Source organism: Bradysia coprophila, unplaced genomic scaffold (assembly GCF_014529535.1).
Source record: "Bradysia coprophila strain Holo2 unplaced genomic scaffold, BU_Bcop_v1 contig_350, whole genome shotgun sequence".
NCBI lineage: Eukaryota > Metazoa > Arthropoda > Insecta > Diptera > Sciaridae > Bradysia > Bradysia coprophila.
In genome coordinates, this window is record NW_023503608.1 from 4,406,758 (window position 1) to 4,420,599 (window position 13,842).

The 13,842-nt window shown below is 39.5% G+C and overlaps 2 protein-coding genes across 6 annotated transcripts; one reads left to right on the forward strand and one right to left on the reverse strand.

The window, feature by feature from the left end:
• Positions 1-3,721: 3,721 nt before the first annotated feature.
• Positions 3,722-6,085, reverse strand: LOC119080348. The gene is made up of 7 exons (XM_037188646.1): positions 5,773-6,085; positions 5,555-5,698; positions 5,412-5,501; positions 4,544-5,354; positions 4,266-4,477; positions 3,927-4,141; positions 3,722-3,856 (listed from the first exon to the last, which is right to left on the reverse strand). The coding sequence occupies exons 1-7, from the start codon at positions 5,826-5,828 to the stop codon at positions 3,807-3,809; spliced, it is 1,578 nt and encodes a 525-aa protein (XP_037044541.1). The 5' UTR covers positions 5,829-6,085; the 3' UTR covers positions 3,722-3,806.
• A 1,722-nt stretch (positions 6,086-7,807) lies between these two features.
• On the forward strand, positions 7,808-13,419 carry LOC119080349 (DNA repair protein complementing XP-C cells homolog). Of its 5 annotated transcripts, none has more exons than XM_037188650.1 (10): positions 7,808-8,034; positions 8,410-8,557; positions 8,617-9,071; positions 9,144-9,407; positions 9,473-11,069; positions 11,439-12,006; positions 12,098-12,339; positions 12,403-12,628; positions 12,690-12,858; positions 12,944-13,419. In XM_037188650.1, exons 2-10 carry the CDS (start codon positions 8,415-8,417, stop codon positions 13,246-13,248), a joined length of 3,969 nt encoding a protein of 1,322 aa, XP_037044545.1. In that variant the 5' UTR covers positions 7,808-8,034; positions 8,410-8,414; the 3' UTR covers positions 13,249-13,419. The 5 variants fall into 5 exon arrangements, with proteins under 5 accessions (XP_037044545.1, XP_037044546.1, XP_037044542.1 ...); XM_037188651.1 differs by having other exon boundaries at positions 11,577-12,006; XM_037188647.1 differs by having other exon boundaries at positions 9,473-10,895; positions 11,142-12,006.
• Positions 13,420-13,842: the final 423 nt, after the last annotated feature.

The following is a 13,842-nucleotide window of genomic DNA, read 5'->3' on the forward strand; positions in this document are numbered from 1 at the left end:
GCATTCCAATAATAACGTTCGATTTCGCCTTTCATGTATTTCGGAAATAGCATATAAAAAAAATGTTTTACTACGTCGATTACAGAAGGATCCGCATCTAGCTCTTCACGAATCACGGAATCTGACATATCATCTTCCAGCCTTTCAAATGAAGGTGCTGATCCTACGTTAGCCATCCAACGTTCGTTCCTGATGTATTTCTTGATTTCTTTTATTTTGCCTTTGATTGTGAATACATTCCGAAAATAGGCACGACGAACATGTCGACTGTATGCATGCGGATAGTTCACTTCTAAATTCATATCTGCGGCCATTGCGTTTATTTTTTTATCACTTTGATCAAATTCATGGAATTCTAATATTTTCGCAGCTTGTTTATCCATTTCAGTTAATGGCATCTCGAATTTTGATTTGACTTGATGACAAAACGGAAAATTTTCTTTGATAATACAGAAAATTTGCTTATTTTACTAAATTTACTTCCTTCTCATACGAGAAACTTCTAGTTTGTGGAAAATTCATTCCGTTCAGAATTTTCGGCAAACTAGATTGAACAAATACTTTCAGACATAGCTAGCTAAATCATTACATATATTATCCCGTCGTTCGCTCCATACATTCGCTTATATTTACCGTTCAATCGATCTTATTTTCCCTTCAATCGACCACATTTTCCCTTCATTCGTTCATAATTTGCGCTCGTTCGTTCATATCATTCGCTCATATTTTCCTTCATTCGTTCCAATGGCGAATGCAGCCTGTCGCACCATTCGTTCTTGTGGTTTTCCCTTCGGTTTTGTGGGTACATTTTCATAGTAGCTTATCACTAAATTTCGAAATTTCCATCGAAACGTGGCAGAACTTTTATTGTAAATTTTTCAAATTACTAGTTCAATCAGAAAATTTACTGCTGTGCCGTGTAACGGACCAGTGGAAACGACTGAAGATGGTAAGACCACGCTAACCTCTGACCGCCACTGTATCCGGAGGTCGAAACAGCATTTTATCTCCACTTTCGCTTCACGCGATCCATGGGAAAGGGACAAGTAATTATGCTCTGTTTGTTTGTTTTGGTGTTTGTTCTGCATATTAGATAACGCCACCCCTGGAATTCGTATGTTTTCCAGGTAAAATAAAGTTTTGTACCATTGGTCGATTACAAAATAGCAAAGAGATCAGATCATAGTCAACTGCCAAAGAGAGTTATAATTATATTTTGTATGAAATTGTTTCTTTTTACAGAGTTTTACAGTTGTATGATCCACTGTCCAGTTTCAGTACCATATTTAGAGTACCACAAAGTACGTTGATGTTGCACATAATTCATGTTATTGAACGAGACAATCAAATCACTACCCTCTAACACAATCACTACGTCCTAGGATTTTTTGCCATATGGATCTTATCGAGGGGCACTACTCGGTTCTCATCTCAAATGCAACACATTTTGAGCATGCTACTCCGATGCAACTCTGTTTAACTTTCAACTCTTTGCAAGTCTTCTAAGTGGTTTGCCGCTCGAATCTTATTGAATGTAATCAAACAACACATCTCTGTAACGTGAATGACCGCCTAACTTTATGCTAATAATCATTCACACCCAAACTTCTTAGGCTTTGCTCTCTATCACAATTTAGAACCAAATTTTGTAATTTGTCAAAACCAAGATTTTTCTGGGCAAGTGAATGTTATTCATGGAATTCTAAAGAAGCGATCATATCTGATTACAGTGAGACTATTTATGTAAACTTCCTTATTGCTACGTACGGTATTCCCACTTCTAGATGGACCAACGAATGTCATCTGAAGACAACAGTTCGAAACACTGTTATAATTCGCAAGTCACAATTTTACTTGCATTTTTAGCCCCGTACGAAGTACTGGGGGCTTATAAGATTAATATGCCGTTTGTAACACGTCGAATTGGAAGCAGACAGTAAGGGCAAAGCTTTTGGTTATGTTCATAGATGACGAATCCGCAATAAAAAAAATGTCCGTCCGTCCGTCCGTCCGTGACCCCTCTAGCTTGAGCAAATCACAACCTTTTTTCAAAATTCTTTTTTTCCCCGATTGGTATCGACAAAAGTAAGGTCAAGTTCGAAAATGGGCATGGTAGGGTCGGCCCTTCCAGAGCTAGGGCCCTATAGGTGTTTTTCAGTCTTTCGACGATATCTACCGAAATACGCACGTAATAGCTGCTTGTGATATATCAAATGAAAGGTATTGACGAGTAGAACAAAGTTGCTGAACATTGTTTTTGTGTAGGATGCAACGCGAGCTTGTTGGGAGGGCTCAAAGGTCGTTACTCGGCCCTAAGTGTTTTTTCCACATAAATCGAGTAAATCTCATCCGATTTTGCCAGATTTAGTTTTTTATGGAAGGTAATTGAATACCGAATAGAATGATGGCAAAAAAAGTTTCAAATTTGGGCCCTTGGACTAAGGCCGCTACTCGGCCCTAAGTGTTTTTTGCACATAAATCGAGTAAATCTCATCCGATTTTGCTAGATTTAGTTTTTTATGGAAGGTAATTGAATACCGAAAAGAACGTGGCGAAAAATTTTTCAAATTTGGGCCCTTGGACTAAGGCCGCTACTCGGCCCTAAGTGTTTTTTGCACATAAATCGAGTAAATCTCATCCGATTTTGCTAGTTTTTGTTTCATTTGAGAGATAATTGAATGCCGAATAGAATGATGGCAAAAAAAGTTTCAAATTTGCGCCCTTGGACTAAGGCCGCTACTCGGCCCTAAGTGCTTTTTGCACATAAATCGAGTAAATCTCAACCGATTTTGCTAGTTTTTGTTTTATTTGAGAGGTAATTGAATACCCAATGGAAAGTTGGCAAAAAATTTTGGGTTTCTAAAATAATGTCGTAAATTGTTGGTTTTATTTGAGAGGTACTTCGTACGGGCTTTCGTAATTGCGCTATGCGCAATTTTAAAAATGAACACTTTCAGTAAATTTGACCATGCCCAACTTGACTTGCATTTTGGTAACAGACGCATTAGAGGGTTGTAGACGTATTAGGGTTCCGGGCGTATTACGGCTACGGACGTATTATGGTTACGGACGAAATAGGATTACGGATCGTACGGGGCTAAGTCGCAGCAAACGCTCCGACTGTTCTGATGCCTTGTTTAAAATAAAGAATAGCGGGAGGACTGTTACTTCGAGGTTCCCAAGCCATAACTGTGACGAGTTAGTGCTATTAGCCGATTACTGGCTATCATCTGTTATAAAGACTTCAGTAATAAGCAATAAGCTCTAACTAATGCAGTCACCGAAATTAAGTAAAAGGTTTGAAATGAATCTCTTGAAAATATTTAGATCAAAGGAAGTAATAGATCCGATAGTAAGACTACAGATAGTAGATAACAGATGGCGTTCCACATCGTCGGAGAGGCACAAGCAACGCTATCTGCTATCATCTATATGTAATACTGAGCTTATGTTTGCCGCCTGTGACTTCTATTTAACTCTTTTGTTTAAACTCAAATCTCTAATCACACTGAAGGGACCCACCAAAATAGGAAATTGAAATAAAAGACTCCTAATAACAATGGTCTTTCAGTTAGACTCTAACTGTTATAGAGTGAAGCATCAGAAATAGGGCAAGAGTCTTGATTACGTAGGATTAGATTCAAAGTCTCACAGAATTTGGACGAATAAATTATTTTGAATATTGTGGGTTCGTACTTAGAAGAGTCGAAACACATTTACACATTTTCAGGTTCGAGTTTTATTGTTGATCTCAATATGATTTAACATACATTTCATTCCATTACGTACCCCGTAGACAACTAGACTTATTCCCACGGAACACGGCCGATGGGACACGTTGTCCAATCCACATCGTCTGCAATTAAAAGGAAAAGCAAAAAATTTATTGATGCAATTCATTTAACGAAAGAATTGTTAAATTTCACCATCAACTTCACACCAAATGCCGTATCGTTTCACTTCACCAACGGGTATCAGACTGTTGACATGGAAATCATCGTCGAATGATTTCAGTTCGTTGCCTTTGTAGTGGTCAGATTTGAGGTCCATATCCGTTACGTACTCGTCGGTGTAAATTGATATCCATTCCATGAGTGTCTGTTGATTGTCGACCATTTCACGTTTGGAGAGAATTCGAACTCTTGAAAAAGAAATGGAAAGATTAGGATGGACACGACTACGTGTAAAATACCAACTAAGATTACTCCATGGGACAATCTTATAGACTTTGCTTGGCATACTCTGCGGATGGAGATTTAACTTACTTTTCAATCATTTCCTTGGTGTATTTGTTAGCCTTCAAGATTCGCTCGGTGATGAAATCATTTTCGAATTCCACACCCCATGGCCGTTGAACTGTGTCACCGAATATCAACACTCCGTCGCAGTTTACACCCAAACTTTTGTAAATTTTCCGTATCTCGTCGGACATGTCGTTGGTGTTGACCAGATTCAGGTCGATATTACTTGCGGAATTCTAAGAAAACGACGATCAGTATTTCCTCCTTCATTTTCAGCGGCACAGTTTCAGTGAAATTCTTACCTTTTCTTTTCGATTCTTCAGCACTCTCTTAACGTCCCTGAGCAACGTGAATCCGTCGACGATGTTGTTTGTCCAAAAGCTAGCGCCCGAACGACGAACGTCGCTTTCGTGGTCATTTTCGCAAATGTCGATCAGAGCTTTGAAAAATGTGTCAATCATGCCACACACGGCCATCGAACGGAACAAATTTTGATGCAGTCCAATGAAATCCGTCACGGCCTTCGGTACCTTTCCATTGTCGTCGTCCAAATTATTGAATTTACTTGCCGTTTCGAAGAAGTATTTGCAATCGCACATAATATCGCTGTAGACCTGTGCATGACCACGAACCTTACTCTCTCGGTTGGTGAGCTCGGTCATTTCATTTGTTACATTCGCCAAAATTAGGTTCAGCTTGTTCCGCTTAAATTTTGACGAATAATCCTCCAGCAACTGGTAACTACCATCGTCCAAATTGCCTTCAACTTCACCGACCAATTTGTATTTTCGATACAGAGCCTCGCAAGTGACATCGTACACTTTGACCAAAGATTTCATTTGATTTTCAAAATCAATCGACGCCTTCATACGAACATCTTGGGCAGAGACGTCGTGAAAGTTGTTCACACCATGTTCCCAATAAAAATCGTGCAGCCATTTCATGCAATAGCTGGCTGTACGACGAAACACATCGATTGACGGTATGACCTGACCGTGGGCGCACAAATGTCGTAAATCAACCAAAAACGATTGGATTCCCAGCTCTTTCGCAGTGTTGTACATAGTTTTCATGTTGCGTCCCTGTGTAATGGATGACATGTAGTTGAGGAACCTGTAATGGTAGCGGAGTCGTTAAAACACGAATTCCATTTTTCTCTTGCTAACTGACCGAGTAAATGAATTGGAGTAAATGGTCTGCAATTCTTTGATAGCAGTACGGTCCGTTTGTGGTGGATCATCTCGCAGTTGCACGGCCAAACTGAAATGATTGTGTAAACCAAAACCAACCAAAAGTTGTTATTCGTCACTTACATTTCCATAGTACTTAGTACACTGGCTGGCGTTAGATTTTGTCGTCGAATTTTCCAAACGGTCAACATTTCCATGGCCATTTCTTTACTGCTTTTGTCAGAGTTTCCACCAAACAACCAATTGTAAACGTTGATGAATTCGTCCCTTCAATTATTAAGCGAAACGTTAAAGTGAGTTAAATGACAGTCGTTACCACTCAGCAATATACGATTTCTTACTTGTTTTTCCATGGACCAATCCTGTTACAAGACGAATCCTCATCCTGCGAAGCCATGCCAGAACAATTATGCCTGACCTGTCAAATTGATTTTACTTTGAGGTTAAAATGTCGCTGCAATCTTAGAATATTCGTAAGTAATATTCTTGTCGACGGCGGAAGCGTTTGAAATCTGCTTCCTGTTTAATTATGCAGTTTCTACAGGCAGTCTATTGGTTCACACTACTTTAGTGTGAACTTTTCGTATAATTTCTTGTGTTTTCTGTTTTTGTGTACCTTCACGCAATGTCGTTCAGCAAAATACAGTGAAGTGAGCAACACTTCTGAAATGGTTTACAGTGATTATTCGGATTATTCATTTTATGTTTACGGTGTTTACAGTGTTAACACCACACATTGTTGTTGTTTGGCCTGTTTGGTTAAGCATTCGAAATTAGGCATTTAAAAACCATTCCAACAAATAGTTAAGCATACACAGGTCGGTAAAGAAAGTAAAAAAGTATGAAACATGAGTATGGCGATTTCCTAGACTTTTGACATAAAATCGCATAAAATATATGGGAGAAATGTCAAAATTTCACGAAATTGCTATACTTAAGAACTTTACGAAGCATAATGGTTTACCCCTAATGTATGTGATGAATCACTTACGTAACTTTTCCATAGCTATGGCTAAGTATTGTTTAAAAATAAGTTTCCGAATGTTGTATGTTGCTAAAATTTAGGTTTGTTGTAACATGAACAACGTTAGAAAGATCTTACTAAGGGTAGACCCAAGGCGCACACGATTCTGTAAAAGGACATCCTAAAATGATAAAATCAAATTTCACGGAGTTCGTAAGATTGTAAAACTGTGGAAGGTCGAACCAATCGGAGAGCCAAATTTTTTTACTAAGTTGAAAATATTTTATCAGCTGGAGGAGTGTAGCTTCTGACGCTGAAGCTTTTGCATAAGCTGGGAACTTTGTATCCAGAGCCGAAGGCGCGCTGACATGTAAACGTCATTTGTGTTTACATAATAAAATATTGGTCTAACGTCAAAATTTGTATGGAGCGGAGGAAATAGCGATTTCGTTCAAACAAACTCACCTCTCAATGAAAATCATTGAAAGGTGAGTTTTTTTATATGAAATCGCTATTTCCTCCGGTTTGTATGAACAGACCATACCTGGTTTGTACTTTCATTGGTAAATATGTCGGAATACTTTTTTCAAATTGCTTCGATACAGAGGACTAAGGAATGAGTGGGAAGAGAGCAACAATCTTTAACAAAGGAATCATATTCTAAATTTTCTCTATGCAATTATTATACGAAATTTCAGATTTAAATTCAATATTTTCAAGAATTTTCACAATGTTATTGGCACTCGCTCCATGATGAGAAAAAAAAATCAGACCACTTATTTCTTCCCGCCTAGAGGGATGAGTCAAAACAATCAATTTATAGAAAAATGCAATGAGTTGTAATTAACCAAGACTGTAAACTTGGGGTCACCACATCATCAAGGTAATCATCACAGGGTGTGAATTTTTGTATGAAATCGGCCATTTTATCATCAACTGTGGTGTGTTACCCGCGTATCGGTATCTGCGTGATCTCCCCAAAGTTTACAGCCTTGTAATTAACTGGTCTTCTGACTTCTTGCTCTGATCATAAAACAGTCTATATGCCGTCTGTGCCAATGAAAGTTTAAACCAGGTATGGTCTATTCATACAAACGCAATGAAAGTTTAAACCAGGTATGGTCTATTCATACAAACTGGAGGACATGGCGATTTCATATAAACAAACTCACCTCTCATGAGAGGATTATGAGATTGATATGAAATCTCTATGTCCTCCATACAAAGTTTGACATTCGACCATACCTTGTGTTGACGTTCATAGACTGTTATGATCAGAGCGAGAGAACCGAAAACTAGTTAATTATAACTTGCCTCGGGGTACTTGTCAAAATATTGCTTTCTCTTTCAACATAACACTCTATTGGTCTGTGCTTTCATGAAGTTCAAACAAAGTGAACGAAGTGCACACTGCACAATGTAATTTTGCCTAGCCGCGTTTACAAAGGTATGTACTATACGCAAAAATGCTGTCACTATATTTTCGCAACATTGGGAATTCAGATTTACTTTGAACATTGAATCGATTGTGTGTATTTTGTGTGATTTTACTAGATTTTTTATTAATAAGCCGAATTCATTGTTTAATGTCAAGTTATTCATTGTGTGCATCGATATTCGTCGATTCACGTTAATCAAAGTAAGAGCAAAAAAATTAAAGAAAACAAAATCATTCCGTTATCTATGGCGCCTTTTGTAAGCTGTTGAACTCAACCGGCTAATTATTATCAACAAATGAATGAAGTTAAAGATTTTGTATCGAACAGTTTATCGACACTTTTAACAACAGAAGTAATAGAATCAGTAATTTTACCGTAATACCCTTGCTGTTTGCAAAAGGTCAAATCTGATCCGCAAGGTCGTCCAGGACAAAGAAGTATTCTTCTTATCATCAAACCCTTTCATTTCCACTACACATGTTTTGTTTTATACTTTTAAATTGCATCCTTTTACATGGGAATTATAGGTTATCCACTACATATTCAACCAACTTTGATTTCTTTCTACTTTCCAGGATAGATGTCGGACACAGAGAGTGAGAATGAATCGGATTTGGACTTCTCGGCATCGGAAGATGAATATGTTCCATCAGAAGATGCAGACTCAGAGTCTGATGATTATCGGGACCAGACGTTCATTGAAGAGCCCACCTCTTCTAAAAGGTAATTCGTTTTAAGACTAAATGGGCTGTCTTTCTAATCCGAACGTTTCCGATTTTTAGGATAAAAAAAGGCAAACCAAACTCAGCGACTCGTAAAGACACCGAAGATGATGACGATTCGGACAGTAGCGTTGAGAATTATCTCGTCAATCCCAATGAAATTGACCTGTCCTCGGACTTTTTCGATCCAAACAAAAAAGTCGTTCTGGATGCGCCGAAATTCGATTGCAATGTGGGTTTGAAACTATCCGATTCGGAGGAAGAAGTTTTCGAGGCAGTTCCTTCGACGAGCCGGGAATTGTACAATTTCTCTCCGTTGAAAAATGCTCAGGAACAAATGAAGAAAGTGATACAGGATCTGGAAAATTTTCAAGCAAACAATTACGGCTTAGGCAATGCTATGAAATATTTGGCAATGGGCGAACCATTACTAGCAACAAAGAAATCATCTCAGCCGAAACATAAGGACATTTCGAATTCGTCGGATGAATCAGACTTCGAGGAAGTTGAAGAGGGTAAGTGGTTTTCTTTGTCCGACGTAGATGGTCCTTTATAGTTCTCTTAATCGCAACCGAACATCCATTTAGGGAAGGAAGCTGTTAAAAAAAGCGATGTTGAAGTTCGCATTGGACCTGCCGATAAACAGAAAACTAACAAACTCCAAGCAGACATCGAAGCTTCGATAAAACGAAAAATCAACCGTCGAAAAAAGGAAAGTCAGCTCATGATGCACAAAGTCCACTTGCTGAGTTGGATTGCTTATGGAAATTATGTGAATAAGGTTCTCAACAGTACGAAGCTAATGGAAATGGTTGTCAAATACATTCCATCCGAGAAATGTTACCCCAAAGGTAACAAGTTGTGGCGAAGGAGTGCTCCCACTTTGGTAAACTTATTTTAAAATCTAATTTTTCAGACAAAACCGATCAACAATTTTTCGAGCAAATCAGCAAATGGTTCAAGACAACAGTCGGACTGAAATCAAAAGAGCAAAATTGTCCATTGAAATGTTTGCCACCGATTGCGACGTCATTGGCGCTACAAATTCAGTCGAAAATGGCGATCTGCAAGAAAGATTTCGTTTTCATTTTCATCATTTTACTGCGTTCTATCGGAATTCAGTGCAGATTGGTGATTAATTTGGGAACCGTACCCATGCGACCGGCAGCTAAGGATCTTTGTGTAATTTCAACGAAACCTACAGAGAAATCGAGTTCCAAAGATAAAGCAAAAAAGGACAAGAAATCAACGAAAGCGGACAAAATTTCAAGTCAAGATAAAAAGACGCGCAAGGATTCGACTACCAGTAAATCGAAGGTAAAGTCTCGAACGAACAGCATCAGTGGAGCAATGTCGGAAATTTTGATGAAAAGCCCAGAACATTCGGATCAAAAGAAAAAGACGGAGCATGACAAAAGGAAGAACTTAAAACGAAGTGTGTCGGTACAAAGTAGCTCGTCAGTCAATGATAATGCCAAACGAAGTCGCATCAAAAGTACCAGCTCATCGAAAGAGTTACAGAATGGCACAAAGCGGAGCACATCCGTCCAGAAACCCACGTCAACGACTAGGAAAGCTTCCAAGTTGAGTTTAAACAAACAAGAGTCAGTGCAATCGACAGAAGCACCTGTAGCCCTTAACTCGCCAATTTCTCATCACACTAGAATGGGCGTTGCAAGGCGTTCTTCAGTTGCTGGTTCGCCAACCATTCCTCAGCTGGATGGTGGCGATGACAAGAAGAAGAAAAAATCCAAAAGTAATTTGTACAAAATCAGACTTCCACTTCGCGCAAGGTCGGTATCCTCACCATCGTTAAATGCCACGTCTATTGCGTTAGTAACACCACCTCGAGGACGAACCAAATCAATTACACCGAGTCTACGATTGCCATCCATGTCAAGGTCCAAATCCAAATCTCCCGATGTTACATCAGAGCACGCATCACGAAAGTCACAGTTCGAGAAATCCAATGACTCGTCATCGTTGTCCGCAGAGTCGTCTTCAAAATTGGAAACGTCGTCGATCGAAGAGAATCCCACAACGACAAAGCGTGGAAGGAGAACCTTATATACATCTCCAACAAAACCCTGGCGTCACTTTGATCAAACAACAAGTAAAGCAAACATCAATGAAAAGTCGACGTCCGAAGCGGAACTTCAACTAAATGCTGAAACGCAACAAATTAAAGCGGAATCCTCGATCCAAACAACAGCCGAAGCAACGACGCCGTTAAAGCAATCATTAAATCCAGATGAAAAATTGACATCCACAACGAATGACACGAAGTCAGCTTCTAAGGATTCAACAATACCCCCTATAAAATCGGCTGCATCGAAAAGGTCGCATTCGAAAACTAAATTTGCAAATCCGGATAAAAAGCTGCGTTCTAAATCGAAAGAGCCGGAATCAACTTCCACCACTGCAACAGTATCTCCAACAAAATCAGCTGCATCGTCCAAAGGGCCGAAATCGAAAACTAAATCATCAGATCCGGACAAAAAACTGCGTTCCACATCAATAGAACCAAAATCAACCTCCACCACTGCAACAGAACCTCAACCAATACCTGCTGCATCGTCCAAAAGTTCAAAATCGAAAACGAAATCATCAGATACGGGCAAAAAATTGCCTTCCACATCAGTAGAACCGACATCAACTTCCACTAGTGCAACAGAACTTCAATCAAAATCTGCTACATCGTCCAAAAGTTCAAAATCGAAAACGAAATCATCAGATCCGGGCAAAAAATTACGTTCCACATCAATAGAACCAACATCAACCTCCACCACTGCAACAGCATCTCCAACAAAATCTGCTGCATCGTCGAAAAGGTCAAATTCGAAAACGAAATCATCAGATACGGGCAAAAAATTGCGTTCCACATCAGTAGAACCGGCATCAACTTCCACTAGTGCAACAGAACTTCAATCAAAATCTACTACATCGTCCAAAAGTTCAAAATCGAAAACTAAATCATCAAATCCGGGCAAAAAATTACGTTCCACATCAATAGAACCAACATCAACCTCCACCACTGCAACAGCATCTCCAACAAAATCTGCTGCATTGTCGAAAAGGTCAAATTCGAAGACGAAATCAGCAGCTACGTCATCAAGCGCAGTATCGTCGACGAGCAAAGAGAGTGAATCAAAGCCGGTAAAAAGTGCTCTGAAGCGCAAAGCCACCATAAGTGTTTCATCGGACAGCGATTTCGCTCCAACTCCGAAAAAGAAATTATCTCCGTCAGTCGACAAACCCTTACCGAAACAGGTGGAAAGATTGAAGAAGCGCATCGATCGTAGAATATTATCCACTGATGATGAATCCGTTGAACCGACAGTTAAGAAGGACGATATGAACTACTGGATCGAAGTGTATTGTGAAGCCGAGAGTAAATGGATCTGCATTGATTTGTTCAAGATGAAGGTCAACTGTGTTGACGAGGTTAAGGTAAGTTCACTAAATTTCTGTCGTCGTCAACATATGGCTATGTATGAAATGGCGTACCACCAAACTCATTTCCATTTCCTTTCCCTAACAGAAAAAGGCAACCAAACCCATTGCATACGTATTTGCATGGAACAACAATAATAAAATCAAGGATGTCACGCCGAGATATTGTTCCCAATGGAATACCACTACCAGAAAACTAAGAGTGCAACCGGATTGGCTTGACGAAGCATTGTCCCGATATAGAGAACCACTGAGTCAGAGATGCGTTGCTGAAGATAGAGAACTCGAGGAAATCCATGCTCAAACACCGATACCATCCTCAATAGCCGAGTAAGTGCTGACACTTTTGAGATCGTTGAACTAGAATTTACATCTAGTATTACCGATTTACAGATTGAAGAATCATCCGCTGTACGTTCTGCCGCGACATCTGTTAAAATTCGAAGGAATCTATCCGCCAAATCCTGTGCCAGTGGGATTTATACGTGACGAGCCAATTTATTCCAGACTCTGCGTGCACACACTTCACTCGCGTGAGATTTGGGTGAAACAAGCTAGAGTCGTGAAGCCGGGTGAAATTCCGTATAAAATCGTCAAGGCACGTCCAAAATGGGATCGTGTAAGTGTGAATGGTTTCTCGATTACCAGTCTGATTGCATCACAAGTAAATTTCTTTTCAGTTATCAAATAAAATGCTCGAACCACTACCACTGGAAATTTTCGGACGATGGCAAACTGGACCGTATATACCACCGACCGCTGAGAATGGAATTGTGCCACGAAATGCATATGGAAATGTTGAACTATTTAAGCCGGAAATGTTGCCAAAGAAAACCGTTCATTTGAGACGTAAGTTGATGCAGAATGTTGCAGTCGACCATGCGTCATTCGTTTCATTAGGACCTGTTTGAACGAATTTTTTTCCGAATTTCAGTTGCCGGCCTAAATCGTGTTTGTGCCAAATTGAAAATTGATTGTGCTCAGGCGGTGGTCGGATTTGACTTCCACGGAGGCAGTTCACATCCCACGTTCGACGGATTCGTTGTGTGCGAGGAATTTGCCGAGCTCGTGACTGAACGATGGTGCGAGGAACAGGAGGAATCTCATCGCAAAGCGCAAGAGAAACAGAAACAAAGGGTGTACGATAATTGGAAGAAGCTGATCAAGGGACTGTTGATCAGAGAACGTCTCCAACGGAAATACAATTTTGCTGGCAAAGATGAACCGAAGGGGAAGTAATTATTGTGGCCATGTGGCCAGGGTGAAAACGAGTGATTGTGATTTTAAAACGGGTATTTAGTGCGTCTCTAAGATTCTTTTTAAGTGTTTTGTAAATTTTTCGGATTAGTATTTTGTTCATAATTTAATTTCAATTTCTCTTTGGTTTCAATAAAATTAAAGTTTTGTAAACGATCTGTTTTGCCTATTGCTGATAGGGAAAGAAATTCGCCAGAATAGGCTCGGAGCGATTTAATTTCAGAACTTCCATCGCAGAGCGGGGGCTTTATCAACAAGCAAAGTTTGAAGTGAAATTCACTTAGTGAATGTCTCTCCCCGTCTATCAGTCGTTTTATTTTAAAAGTATGCTCGAAAAATTAATCTTTTCGACGTTTCCAATGGTCGTATAAAAGTCCAGCACATTTTCATGCAAAAAATCAAACGGTCAACGCATTTCAAGCAAAAGTACTTCTAACGAAAGCTGCCAAATAGAGTACGATTTTGTATGAAAAAACTTGAAGAGCGTTGAACGGACGCATAAAAGTCGTCAGGCTATAAAAGAATCGTTCGCAGGAATGGTTTTTTCAACTAATTGATTCAACTAACAGTGCGGAA

Excerpts from the sequence above, each read along its gene's own strand:
- LOC119080348 (XM_037188646.1), bottom strand. The coding sequence starts at position 5,828 with ATGGCTTCGCAGGATGAGGATTCGTCTTGTAACAGGATTGGTCCATGG. Across the intron at positions 5,502-5,554 it reads GTACTAAGTACTATGGAAAT|TTTGGCCGTGCAACTGCGAG; the intron begins GTAAGTGACGAA and ends CAATCATTTCAG. Across the intron at positions 3,857-3,926 it reads CATTTGGTGTGAAGTTGATG|ACGATGTGGATTGGACAACG; the intron begins GTGAAATTTAAC and ends TTTTAATTGCAG.
- LOC119080349 (XM_037188647.1), top strand. The coding sequence starts at position 8,415 with ATGTCGGACACAGAGAGTGAGAATGAATCGGATTTGGACTTCTCGGCA. Across the intron at positions 10,896-11,141 it reads AAATCGGCTGCATCGAAAAG|TTCAAAATCGAAAACGAAAT; the intron begins GTCGCATTCGAA and ends ATCGTCCAAAAG. Across the intron at positions 12,629-12,689 it reads CACGTCCAAAATGGGATCGT|TTATCAAATAAAATGCTCGA; the intron begins GTAAGTGTGAAT and ends ATTTCTTTTCAG.